Source organism: Carya illinoinensis, chromosome 5 (assembly GCF_018687715.1).
Source record: "Carya illinoinensis cultivar Pawnee chromosome 5, C.illinoinensisPawnee_v1, whole genome shotgun sequence".
Taxonomy (NCBI): Eukaryota; Viridiplantae; Streptophyta; class Magnoliopsida; order Fagales; family Juglandaceae; genus Carya; species Carya illinoinensis.
Window position 1 is genome coordinate 2,315,320 of NC_056756.1, and position 14,341 is coordinate 2,329,660.

The 14,341-nt window shown below is 35.4% G+C and overlaps 1 protein-coding gene and 2 long non-coding RNA genes across 3 annotated transcripts; 2 read left to right on the top strand and 1 right to left on the bottom strand.

Moving 5' to 3' along the window:
- Positions 1–5,175: 5,175 nt before the first annotated feature.
- LOC122309246 lies at positions 5,176–6,119 on the bottom strand. The gene is made up of 3 exons (XR_006242385.1): positions 6,034–6,119; positions 5,871–5,921; positions 5,176–5,754 (listed from the first exon to the last, which is right to left on the bottom strand). It is a non-coding gene; the product is annotated as an uncharacterized LOC122309246 (long non-coding RNA).
- A 1,939-nt stretch (positions 6,120–8,058) lies between these two features.
- LOC122311703 (probable xyloglucan endotransglucosylase/hydrolase protein 10) lies at positions 8,059–9,677 on the top strand. The gene is made up of 4 exons (XM_043126340.1): positions 8,059–8,331; positions 8,468–8,568; positions 8,676–8,869; positions 9,107–9,677. The coding sequence occupies exons 1-4, from the start codon at positions 8,136–8,138 to the stop codon at positions 9,507–9,509; spliced, it is 894 nt and encodes a 297-aa protein (XP_042982274.1). The 5' UTR covers positions 8,059–8,135; the 3' UTR covers positions 9,510–9,677.
- Positions 9,678–10,742: 1,065 nt separating this feature from the next.
- LOC122309558 lies at positions 10,743–13,804 on the top strand. Its single transcript, XR_006242454.1, has 3 exons — positions 10,743–11,027; positions 11,118–11,205; positions 13,443–13,804. It is a non-coding gene; the product is annotated as an uncharacterized LOC122309558 (long non-coding RNA).
- Positions 13,805–14,341: the final 537 nt, after the last annotated feature.

Consider the following 14,341-nt stretch of genomic DNA (forward strand, 5'->3'; position numbering starts at 1 on the left):
TCTCGTGGAGTTTGTCAACCCCACCAGTCCTAGATTGTAGTCGCTGAGAATATGCGACAAGGGTTGATGAGTATCAGGTACCGAGACTCACAAGCTCGTAGATAATTTCATTATCTGACTTATTAGTTAGATCATTATTGGATTGCATTATAGCACCTACGGAAGAAGTAGAAACAACTGGTGAACGAGGTGCAGAATACCTTATATATTGGTAATGGGAAGATTGCTGAGCCATTGTAAAGTGAGAAAGCAGAAAGAGATTACAGAGTAAGAATGCAGACTAAATTTAGAAAAGTGAAAAAGATGAGATGCGAAAAAAGATGAGCTGAATAATTCTTTTATAGAGAAAATTATGACAAAGTATCACTATATTGCTTTATAACATCTTTCGTGAAGCATCTCTCTACAAGAGATAAGAGATGTAGCATCATAGCTGCGACGCCTGACAGATACAGAAGAGCGATGTAATATCATAGCTGTGGTGCCTGACAGTTACAGAAGACCTATAAAAATCTTACGGATTAGAATTGTCTGGTCTAAAACAGAGGGTCACTGTTTTTGTTGAAAAAGAGAGAGAGAGAGGTTAACGGCTTAATTTTGATGAATTCTTTACTGAGTATGTTATTTAGAAGAACATTTAAAGTATATCATTTATTTTTTTCTAAAGCAATCGAGAGTTTACCATTGAAACCGAAGATGTTAGACATGGGTACAGCTGAAAAAATCCTGGGAGGTCAAATCCGCACCGTTTTCCATCAGAAAACCCTCCAAACAGAGCAAAAAAAAAAAAAGAAAACCAAAGAAGACAATGGCCAAAATCTCTTCATACAGAGCTTTATCAACAAAAACGGAAACCCACATGCAAATTCTATGAGATAGGGCAAAAAAAAAGAGAGAAAATAAGTGAGAGGAAAGAGAAGGTGAGGAGCGAAATGATAGGAGTCGGGGTGGGTCAATGGAGAACAGTTTTATTTTGTGAGAGGAATGTGGGAAGTTTGTGTACGTGATAATACACACAAGGGAAACCCACATGCAATGTATTTGTGATGGAAAATAAAAAAATGAGTAGTGGAGAAAATTATTGAATTATTTCAACCTCCAACTAGCACGTTTCCTAATCGAGTGGGGTCCACTCAATTATTCGAATCCCAAACACAGAGTCCAAATCCTATACTCTGAATTATATTTTATTGACCGGAAACGTATTTAATTAAATCTAATTTTTAATTTATATATTAGGCAATGATGTACCTAACACGTCGCACCTTTTGATTTATATTCCCTTTAATATAAATTGATAATATATAAAATAATTTATGGTGGAGTGCATACCTTGATGTAATTACTAATTAATTAATGATGTATCCCGCATGATGTTAGCTAATAATTCCACTAAAAAAATAAATTAATAATTTAAAATAATGAAGTTGAGATTATTTTATTGAAAAAAAAGAAAAAAATCGAACACAAAAAATTGTTAATTTATTAAAAGGGCAATATATATATTTATATATTATATTGGCTAAGTCAGGTGTACTCATGATTTGTTTTGAATTATTGCAATGGGTCTCTCAAGTCTCAGGAGTCAAGAACCAAACGACGTGAGGAATTGTTGGCCAAGTTGATGCAAAAAAATGGTTTTATTGGTCTCGATCACCGTGATGCTGCTGTCATTGCAGCCATTGCCTAGACTGATCGACGAATCCAAGGGGGGGCCAGGGGGCGGCGGGGGTGGGGATGATTAAGAGATTAGAGTAAGTGTAATCCCTGCATTTGTTCACGTATATTTTTAAAAAACAGTATCCCCATGAATATATAATTAATTGAGGCAAAGACTAATTAGTCGTTCATAATAAAATAATACAATATTTAATTCTAAATGTTTAATGTGTGGATGCATGGTAGGAGCACTGACAAAGTGGAGGAGACCTCAAGTCAATATACACGTGGAAAGCTTATATAATTGGAGCTAGTAATAATGTATTCCTCAATATATATATATATATATATATATATGGTCCTTAGCGGCTGATTAAGAACTTGAGGATCTGAGGTGACGTCGGCATCGTAGGGAAATTTCCTCAAAAAATATTTTAAGCATATAATTTTTTAATATAATTTTTATTTTAAAATTTGAATAATTATTATTATTTTTTTTGTTTTGTTTGAAAGTTTAAAAAAATTATAATGATTAAGTAATAAATAGGTAAAAAATTGAAAATTTAAAATTAAATAGTACTTTTATATATGTGAACGATCCTTACAAATGAAATTATTATATCCTAAAAACCTTTTGATTGGGAAACCCCGAGATTAGTGTTAACGTTTAAATATTATGGTATTTAATCCTATTTTCCTATATGTCCAATTAAATCAAGATTCAAGACCAATCTGTAAGTAATGATGATGACGAGCTAGACGTTGCAAATAGAGATGATAACCATGACAATAGTGTTTGACAGCTAGCTATAACTAATATGAATGAAGTAATAGTGTTTGTCATGTAGTAATAGTAGTGGAATCAAGGTTAACAACAACCAAGGCATCAACTCATTATAGTGATTAGGCAATTTTTAAATAACACAAAAAGGTGTTGGTTCATTTTATTTATGAATGCAATTAATCAATTCACCCATATAATTGAATCCACCACTCTAGCGACTCTCACTCACTAACCCACTCAAAATCACTATCAATCAATCATTCAATTACAGTATTAATTTTTTTTAAAAAGAGCGTAGGGCACTTAATTCATGAGCTAGAGAACCCCTAGCTAGCCTTGAATCATGGGTCCACGCTGCATGGCGTAGAAAAATTATGGTGAGGGTGAGATGAGGTCTAATCAAATTATGAAAAAGAAACACAACATGAATTGAGTGATAAACATAATTTCCCATCAGATATATAACATGAACATGATGATGTATCATATTGAGGTGGTTTTATTTATTTGTGATATTTTTGCAATATTCGATGATCATCATCGGTGCCAAACAACATCATTTAACTGGTGTGCTTTTGTTAAATTCGATCACCTTACAATCTTGATTAATTTTATAAGATTCTTTCTTTCGGTTCTTTTTCATCAAACAAGATTAATTAATGGACCCTCTTTTTATAAGTTATTCGTTTCGATCAATAACCATGCATTATCTTTGCAATCCACTAAAGATAATCTCTACATTAAATAAAGTTATCAAAAGATCTCCCAAAAAAATATAAAGCATGAAACTAATCCTGCCGCTAACCTTGTCTTTAGAAGAAGAAGTTAAAGAGGTGCATTATTTTCCAATTTTTTAAAATAATGCATGTTGACGTTCTATTCTCTCTTCTATTTTTTTTTAAAAAAATATTTATCTATAAAAAGATCTAAATTCACAAATTGATATAATTTTACATAATACGTTAGATCTATTTTATAATAAAAATAACTTTATAATCTAATCCACCTCATAAAACTACGTTGAATTTATATTTGTGAGATTTGTTGCGGCTAAAGTATTTATAGCTTTTAAGATAAATGATAGTTGCAGTTTTGAGTGTGTAAACGCCGCACAATTATTTTAAAAAAGTGAATAAATATGAGATCTATATAAAAAAAATTAATTTTTTAATAATAGATCATAATCTTTTTCAAAACGATTACATGACACTTACGCATTTCACGAATGTACGCAGGATTACTCTTTTAAATAAGTTTTGAAACAATGATTCGATCTGCTGTAGGTATCATATCACCATCATTAAGAAAGGGAAAGAATGAAAATGGGGTCGCGGTTATTTTCTTCGTGAAAAGCATCTGCCTTTGATAATGATTTTGCACCTTCTACAAGATGTTGACCCCACCAAATTTTGACATTATTAACCAACTCCAATGAATAATCGAGACTTCTGGTTTATGCATTTTCCCCCCACTCACATTGGATTTAGCATCCGGTTTACTATAAGTTGATTGTAATGATCCAATGAAATCATATATGTATATATGTTGATTTGATTACTGCTTTTTGAAAAACATATAGCTCATTGATATGAAATTTGAATTAATTAGCAGATAAATTGTCATCTTCACTGAAATGATCGCAATCTAAATTGCGAGTGTCCCCACACTACAATGATAGATTCGTATATTAGTAGGAAATAATAATTTTTAGTGATAAGAATGCATGACTTATTCCTAAAAATTAGTTTGTCCCACATGTCTGCAAAAAGCTTGAAAAACAATAAACAACAAAACAAATGATCCAACGAAAGGTGTCTTAAAAGTCAAAAGTAGAAAGAAGAAAGTTACATTTATAATTTTGGATAAGCACAAGATTCCCCATATATCATGATGTGACTGACATTGAAAAATTGCACTGAAATGGGAAATTGCGTGCATATTGCACGAGAGGAACACAGATTTCCATCATATGAGTAGGTCAGTGATCCTCGGATTCTGCTCTTGAGCATGTCTTGAGTTTTTAAAAGCCTCTCTCTCGCTCTCTAAAATATTTCATAGATTGTTCTCTAACAGTAATAATGTTTTCTTCGACTTTCAAGGAATAAGATATCTTAATTAAATTATCCAAAAATGTAAAAAATAAAATAAAAAATTCGTCATCCTTTTACGAATTACGATTTCATGCATTACAATATTAATTCATGGATGGAGTCACCCTTATGTCATGCTTTCATAAACAAAAAATTGAAGGGGGGCCAAGGGGCGGCGGGGGTGGGGATGATTAAGAGTGATGTAGTAATAGTAGTGAAATCAAGGTTAACGATTGATCAAATAAATAATAAATAAAGATATGATTAAAAAATAACGAATGAAGTTAATGGTTCCTGACGCAATATCACACAGAACAACAAAAGCACGATTGATCTCTATCCTCAGAGCTGCAGTAAACTCTAAAAGTGGTTCCTCTGGGATATGGAATTTTGGAATGTGTGGTGGAAGTCTATATGATCAAATAAATGTATGAGCAAAACGACTCAAAATAGAGAAATTGAAATAATTAAACAACCACAACAAAGAGCAGCCTTACTTTTGGATAAAGGTGGATGCGTTTGACCACAAGAACATAATTGAAAGTGCCAAAATCAAGATGTAGTAGACCAGAGTCAGCAAATGGCGAAGCTCGACTCGAGCTCGGCCCGCGAATGCAAAATTTTAGCAGATCAATTGGAAAGGTAAAACAAATATAATAATTAAGCACACTGAGATATGAACACGATCTCTTCAAATATATCAACATATGTTCGGATATATAGGGGAAGAAAACTAACAACTAAAATAAAAGGTTTTAAAAAAAAAGGTACATTAACTTGGATTTGTAGAAAATGAACAACATGTATTCATTTCCCTGCAGATCCGTGATGGAAGAAAAAACAAACAAAAGAGAAAAAAAAAAAAACAGAGAAAAGGAGAGTGAAAGAAAAATAAAAAATAATGATCAGCCGAAAGGGAAAAAAAAAAAAATTAACAACGCTGACATCTAACATGATCTCTCAAAATATATGAAGATCTGTTCGAAGCACCCAACGCACCTGAGGAGGGACTCCCAGCTCCAGAAAAAGTGGACCCAAAATGAATCCTCCACCAAGACCAAGCTACCCTCCGACTACGCCGGCTAATATTCCACATGCACAATAAAGAACCAGCTGGTGCACTCGCTAATTTGTGTATGTTTCTCCCTTTGATGCGATCACTCTCTACCCTTTGTACAGGTTCACGGCTTCATATGAAGTCACTCCAACAGTTATTGGGATCTGAGGATGACAAAAGGAAAATAAACCATCACCAAGATGCTCAAGCAATAGTTTTCAAGAATCTTAGCATCCGAGCCCATAGCTCTTCTATTCTCGTTGAAGTTGTTTAAAGGTACCTGCAATAGGTTTAGTAACCAATACAGCACCGAACAAGTAGTTGTATGATTCTGTATCCATCACAAGAAAAATCCATCAATCTAGCTCATTGATGCGAGAAGCAAAGGAAAACTAATCATAGAGTACTTCTAGAAAGAAAATATGCACAAAGCTGATTAAAACCTTGGTGATCTGCAGTCCAAGGACAACGATCCACACTGCAGAAAGTACACCAACTTCCTTCCAGTAAATATTCTTAAGAATAGAGACCTAGGAATGTTACAGATATCAGTTATGAAAATCACGAGTCAAGTAAGGATTGACTGAGTATTCTAACCTTTGCCTTTTCAGATTCCTTGGTCTCTGAACAAGTGCTAGTGCTTGGGCCTGTAGGTAGAGGCTTGTTTAGTACCCAATACAGCACCGAACAAGTAGTTGTATGATTCTGTATCCATCACAAGAGAAATCCATCAATCTAGCTCATTGATGCGAGAAGCAAAGGAAAACTAATCATAGAGTACTTCTAGAAAGAAAATATGCACAAAGCTGATTAAAACCTTGGCGATCTGCAGTCCAAGGACAACGATCCACACTACAGAAAGTACACCAACTTCCTTCCAGTAAATATTCTCAAGAATGGAGACTTGGGAATGTTACAGATATTAGTTATGAAAATCACGAGTCAAGTAAGGATTGACCGAGTATTCTAACCTTTGCTTTTTCTGATTCCTTGGCCTCTGAACGAGTGCTAGTGCTTGGGCCTGCAGGTAGAGGCTTGTATTCGACCTCCTGATCAATACCTCTATCTGATTTAAGAACACATTAGCCTGGCTAAGAATTCTTTGAGAAACCCAAGGTAGAGAGAGAGAGAGAGAGAGAGAGAGAGAGAGAGAGAGAGATTAACTCACTTTTTGATTGCAAAAATCTAGTAGCCTCCTGGAAATAAGAGGAATAAGTAAGAAATTAAGTGTTGAAGCATAAAGAACTTGATGGAGATTCTGCGAAGAGGAATAAACGAAGAGAGAGAGAGAGAGAGAGAGAGAGAGAGAGAGAGAGAGAGAGAGAGAGAGAGAGAGAGAGAGAGAGAGAGAGAGAGAGAGAGAGACCAATGAAAAAATATCACTGACACAACCTTACTAAAGACCAAAACATTCTTATATAAACGGACACAAATGAAGAAAATAAAAGGTTAAAAAAGTAATTATGCAATAAATACGGAAGAAAAAAAACGGAATGTGTGAATTCCCTGTTCATTTCTGTAGAAGCGCGATAGGCGCTTATTATTATAGAGAGATATTAAACCCTTCTATGGCTGCCAATTACCGTTTACCATATATGCACTATTTTTGTATGTATGTCCACACTATATCTTTGATCTTTCATCTGAATAAAATTCTCTATAACTTTAACTCTTTGTAGACGTAAATATGTTGCCGAACCATGTAAATGATATTGTGTTTGTGTGTGATTAATTTTATTTTTTGCATTACCTTTCTCATATCGTTCTTAATGAGCGCCTTGATCTCATGTTATTCTCGAAATTAATAATTTCAATTAGTAAAATGTTCCATGCATGTTAAAGCTTATAATAATATAAAAGAAGAGAGGATTTTAATTAAAAATTTTAATGGCTTGTATATATTAGCTCTAAAATAAGTATTATATATTATATTAATTAATTCTCAAATCAAGTAGTATTTATCTATATCAAGCACACACCAAATATAGGGCATGCATGGTTTGGTTCTTGTAGTAGCTAGGACGTCCACGGATTTACTTTGACTATTTCAGCTTGTCGACCATGCATGCAGTTTGTAGTGCATGGATGATCAATTGAAAGCATTTCAATTCACAGCCCCACATGAACAGGATCGAAGGAATCAACGTAAAAGTTTTCCGATCATCGATCGAGGCCGCGGGAAGCTGCATGCTTGAATGGCCAAATTAATTATCTTCAAAAGAAAAGGCCACAATTAACAGCTAGAAGATAAGAAAGAAAGCGAACTGTAGATAATACTGATCTTGAACGTTTTCCTAAACTTTCTGCTAAACTGACGGATTAAATGGGAAATTATATCACGTACAAGTCATCAGGCAAAATCTGTACATAATTTGTCCCATGCATCTCTCTCTCTCTCTTTGTTGTTGGGGGGGGGGGGGGGGGGGGGGGGGGTGTGGTGGTGGTTGCAATACCTATATATATATATATATAGCTTCCTTGAACATATTATCATCCTCCATAACACAAGAATAGAAAACTAAGAATCAATCCGGCCACGATTTTCATGAACAGTTACCAGAAAATCATGGCCGGCCTTAATGTTGGGCTTCTTATAATGCTCGGATTGATTCAAATTTCAGTTGCTTCTGTTGTTTCAACCGGAGATTTCAATAAGGATTTCTATATTATGTGGTCTCCTAGCCATGTAAGCACTTCACGTGATGGTCGAACAAGAAGTTTGAAGCTCGATCAAGAATCAGGTACCTAGCTCGCGAGAGAAAATATTCGTGTAGTTCTACATGATGATATCGAACATTAATCGAATCCCCCTCCAGTTTTTCAATTATGTAATTCTTGACGATCATTAATTCGATCGTGATGATCAACTCTTTCTAGGTTCTGGATTTTCTTCGAACCAGAAGTTTCTGTTTGGACAAATTGACATGCAAATTAAACTAGTACCTGGTCGTTCGGCAGGCACAGTCGTGGCCTATTACGTAAGTGGCCTTGTTTTTTTTTTTTTTTTTTTTTTTTTTCATGTTCTCCTTGAATTAATATTCCTTAATTATCATTAATAATGCTTTTGGAAATGTATTAATTGCAGCTGACTTCTGATCAGCCTAACCATGACGAGTTAGATTTTGAGTTCCTTGGCAATGTGGTTGGGCAACCATATCTCCTTCAAACAAATATTTATATTAACGGCTTTGACAACCGTGAAGAAAGGATCAAGCTATGGTTTGATCCGGCAAAGCACTTCCATACGTATTCAATCTTGTGGAACATTCACCAAATTGTGTAAGCCATTTTCCTAAATGCATGACACCATGCACTGCTAGCTGTTTCAATATTAATGGCGATTATGTACGTGTTCCCATCAAATAAAGCTATCAAATCACCAATATTTCAAAATGGTACCATTAATGAGGATCATAATTACTAGGTTATCCGATAGTACTCTTAACATATGGAAAAATAACATTGGCTTCTAAGGTTTTGCATGCATAAATATCTTTTCCTTGATCATCCTTGAAGGTTCATGGTGGATGGGATTCCCATAAGAGTGTACAGAAATCATGGAGAGAAGGGAGTGGCATTTCCAATGTGGAGGCCGATGAGTATCAAAGCCAGCATATGGAACGGCGAAAGCTGGGCAACAAATGGAGGCCGTGATAAAATCGATTGGTCAAAAGCCCCCTTCTTAGTTTCTTTCAGGAACTACAAGATCGATGCCTGCTTGTGGAAAGGATACGCAAGGTTTTGCAGGGTAGATAGTCCTGGAAATTGGTGGAATAACAACAGGTTCAGCACCCTCACATTTAGGCAAAGGAATTTGCTCAAATGGGTGAGGAAGCACCACCTTCTTTATGACTATTGCCATGACTATAAGAGATTCCAATTCAAGCTTCCCAAAGAGTGCTCTCTTCCCAAGTATTGACCAAAATGGAGATCCCCACAGGCTGCAGTTCAGTTCAACATATAATTTATTGTGCTGACATATCATTCATGTCAGGACACTGGCCTATGAATATCAATTTTGCTGATCTGATCCAGTCCCAGACAACATCTATACCCTACTCTATTAAATTAATAGCTGTTATCTGAATCTTGTGTACGGTTTTTTTTTTTTAATAAGGGGTTGTAAATTCCTAAATATTTTCAGAAAGAAGATAAATGTGAAGTTTTAATTTGTAATATTATATGAAAATATTAACTTTTTATTCGATCAATTAAAAAGCACGCGCGCTGGATGTAGTGGTGGATCTGAACACATAACTACGAAAAACATACAAAGAGTGTGTGCATGATGTGGTCAATTTCATTGTGCATGAACCTCGGGGCGAGCAAAGTTACTACTTGGTTCTCGCCGACGTAGCGAGCACTATGCTTCTCACCAAGATTACCCGCCTTCTTGCATTTGATTGGGGGCAAGCTCATTGTTCAGAGAGCTTTGCTCACCTTGGGCTCTAGCACTTTCGAAACCATGGTTGTCGAGCTACGGAGGTGAACACTAGTGATTGTAGACAGGATGAAAAAATATAGATATGATAGAAAAATTGAGATATAATGGAAAAATGAAAATAGGACGAAAAATGGATATATGAAGGAAAAATGCAGTTAGGATGAAAAAAAAAAAACAGATAGAAGGGAAAAATAGAGCAACGACGACAGAAAAATAAACATAGAAAGAAAAAAATGATAATGACTCAATGAGACGGAAAAACATAGCTAGGCATGCAACATGACAGTTCAGCTATATGCATGGAACATATATATATTTACTTGTGCTTTTACTACTTCCCCACTGTCCATATACTCTAGATGCAACATGACATTTCACGAGCTACTTGATCATTATGATCCTATGTAGCCGATTCTTCGATCCATTCAATTCTGGGTTCACTCCAGGAATTTGAAAGGTTCTCATTTAGGTGCACAAGAGCGTGTCACACTACAAGAAAAAGCAGCTTTTGCTGCCAAAAACTGAAGGGGCGAGTAAATTTGAGCCGCAACAGCCCATAATTTCTGGAGCCGCATTTTTGTAGTGGCGCACGCGGAATTCGCCGTCATATATATTTTTTGCGGCGACAATCCATCTTTTGCGGCGACATCTTCTCTCCACAAATAATAAAACAGAGTACAGGCCTAAGATAGCTTTATAACATATGCCGTGCGGCGATAAAACTACCGAACTGTCCCGCTATTTTTCTCCCCGCGGTAATTGTTTCAGAAACCCAAAGGCGCCGATCCTCTCTTTGTGTCTTCCACCCATTTTTCCTACATCTATTGTGAGCCTCCACCACCAATAAATCACCAGCCGTGCCTAGCCATCCTGCCTTCACCACCGAAACAGAGGAAAATCCCCTTCGTCAGTCCATCACGGCCTTCACGTCGAAAATGGTCTGAGAAAACAACAACGTCGTGTGCCGCACGCCGTCGCCTCCTCACCTAGGCGGTAAGTCTCCTCCATCTCGCTTACGCTCAATTCACCGTCCGTCTCTCTCTTTCTCTCTCTAACTTTCACTTAGTCCCTCTCTCTCTACAGGCTGCCCAATCGTGTCCCACCGTCGCTCACGGCTTCTCCACTCGGTCCCTATTTCAGCAAGCTATCTCCTCTCCTTTCAATCTGTGTGGTATTTCTCTCCTTCATTCCATGTCTATCTCTCTAAACTTGGTGTTGAATAATAAATGAAAATAGGTAATGTAGCAAAATTTTATTAATTTGTACTTTACATGTGGTGTTCGTTTTAATTTTTATTAGTGTAATATGCCGATGTTGATAATTTGGTGTGCAAACTTATATGTTTTTAAGCTTTAGTAAAAAGAATTATGGCTCTCCAGTTAGTACAAGAATGAATGCTCGATTAACATGATGTTATTAACTTCATTCATACCACTTGAAGGTGTCATTAAATATTTCCAGCAGATGGAAAACATGGTCGTATGGTTCTGAGAAATAACTTTATTAATTCATGTTTATGATCTGCTAGCTAGATCAGCTACAAGTCGCTTGTCTTCCAATTTTCTCTTTCCCTTCTTTTCATTGTCATCCTGCTGTCACTATGACCCAAGCTGATGCTCTACCACTCTTTAAACTCATAGTAATAAGTAGTGGTCATCCAGATGATGTTACAATTACTTCATTTTCTTTATAAATATTGCAGGCGTATATATATTACTTGTTGTCCCACATTTATTTTTTTATTAGTTGACTGCTACGTACCCTCATCTGTCCCATTTGGGTTTCATAGTGCCTAAGCACTATTTCATGGCTTCAACCTATAGTGGAATCATCACGTAAAACATATATTTTTAAAACTCAAGAACCTGTCCAATGCATTTTAATTTTTTTACATGTCCAAACTCCAAACCCATATAATATATTATATATATATACACACCCAGTACTACATTATCAACAATATTGGTTAATTTATATATGTTCATCTAATTATACTTATAATAGGAGTACTGTCTCAGATAAACTTCTAATTAGAAAAATGACTCTTAGATGGTAATTGTGGTGGTGATACAGGTACTTGATTAATCTATAATGGCTTTGTTATCAAGGGAAATGAATAGTTTTCTTTTACCCTCTGGTGCAAGATACGAGTAATTAGCATGACCTTATATATATATATATATTAATATACTTTTGAGAAACTATCTGATCTTTAGCTATGAATTAGTTCATGTGAGTTAAGCTAATTACGCAGAATGCATGCTTAGTTGTGGTGGATGTAGAATATATGAACTCAGTTTTTTCAGTACCTTTTGCCCTGAATACTGAAATGAACCATACTTATAAAAACATCCAATTCTTGTATGAACTAAACAATTGTCATGAATCATGGGCTGCTGTCTTTATTCATATAAATTACAAATAGCTGATCGAAGTAAAAGCCTGGTCAGTCACTTGTTTGCAAGTCTTCCTCGATGAATATTTTTGTCCCCTCATGCCATAAAAGACACGTACCTGATCATGCCTTTGACAAAATATTATGGATATGCACCCAAGTTTTCTTCTATAAATATTCAGCCACAACAGGTGACATAAACTAAGAGGCATTTTCTCTGACTATCTCTATCTTCACCCTCGCTTAGAAGTAATTAAAGAAAACCCAAGACAAAACTTGTTTCCGTCTTTTGCTTTATTTAACTTGGTAACCTTGCATCAGTGAATGTTATGATGGCTTTAGTTTCCCCCAGCCTAGTCCTTAGCCATGGAAATTGATAAATCAGCAACTCAAAAGAGTCATTTTTCGCTCGTGGTTGGGGCTGGCTCACATGAATACCTTGACTATCTGTGTATTGATTGAAATTTTAAGTGCTCTCTCTCTCTCTCTCTCTCTCTCTCTCTCTCATTCTTTATTGGGTTCCTTGTACTAGATGTAGAGGTTGAAATGCAATCTAGTTTGCTCTCCATATACTTTTCTTGTTGCCACAATGATGGCATGGTATGAATGCTTGATATACTTTGATGATCTGGTTTCCTCTATTTCATTTTTCTCTTTCTTCTCATCCTTCAAACTATCCTTCTACAATATGACCGCAAACTATCAAAGTAGACGTGCTCTAATCATGATATTTCTTCAGTTTAATAGACAACTATCCAACTCCTCTATTTTCATCTTACAGTGATTTTGATATGGACAAAAGCTGGATGCGTATTAACGACCGATTTAGGTCCGCAGAATGGAAATAGTGTTCTTTCTTTGCTATGTGTTTGGCCTTGTGTTTGTTCCAGTTCCTCTGTTCATGTTAAATGGATGTAAATGATATTTTGCCTATTATGTTATGTGCTGTGCCTTTTTATTTCATTGCATTGACTTCAATTTATTCACACTTTTCCATTACCTTTTTTCTACAGTGCATCGAGTGCCTTGATATATTTTGGAGAAATTGATGGGGAAAGTACAATGACAGAGCATAGTGCAACTAGTAGGCAGATTTTTGTGGCAAGTTGCAGATTATTGAATCTGAGATTTTAGTTGTAACTAATAAAGAGATTGACTTTGAGAATTTGTAAATTAATGCAGTCTTGAACTTTGTCATTAATGAATTTATTTCTGCATGGATCCTGTAATACCAAGCATTTTGCCAAACTATACATGTAACTGCCTTTTTCCATTAATATGAGATACTCATGGACGATTGATGATCAAATCAATAGGTGATGATTTGTTTGTACAGATATTTTACAGCTCTGTATCGGGACTATCTATTGCAGAATTCAGCCATCTTGTATGGTCTACTGAGAGAATCTTTGAGTGTTTATTATTGAAAATCTGTTGGTTGATCTGCCCCACAAAGGTTTATACTAAGTGCATGCAAACAGGGCATATTAGAACAATAAAAGAAATATTGTTTTGCCTATTATGTAATAAACACGTTTACTTGATTAATGGTATGCTCAATAGAGACAAATGTTCGGGAGTGCAGATTGGAAATGAAATCTTCAAGTAATGGATGTAATAAACCGACCATTAATATTTCAAAAGCTGTGGTTGAAAAGGTTTACTCATGAAGGATGAGTAATGGATTTCTCAATCTTCGACAACTATATATTTATTTTTATAAGACTACGTACTGTGTTCAACTATAATTATTTCGTTGCACATGGTAAACGATGAAATATTAGATTGGATCAACAAACAGGGTTTTATATTATAATAATAAAGTCCATTAATGATTCCTGGAAGCCAGTGCCACCAATAAAATATAAAGAAGGAATTACATGTGCCACTTAATTTGTTGGTGAGGTCCACA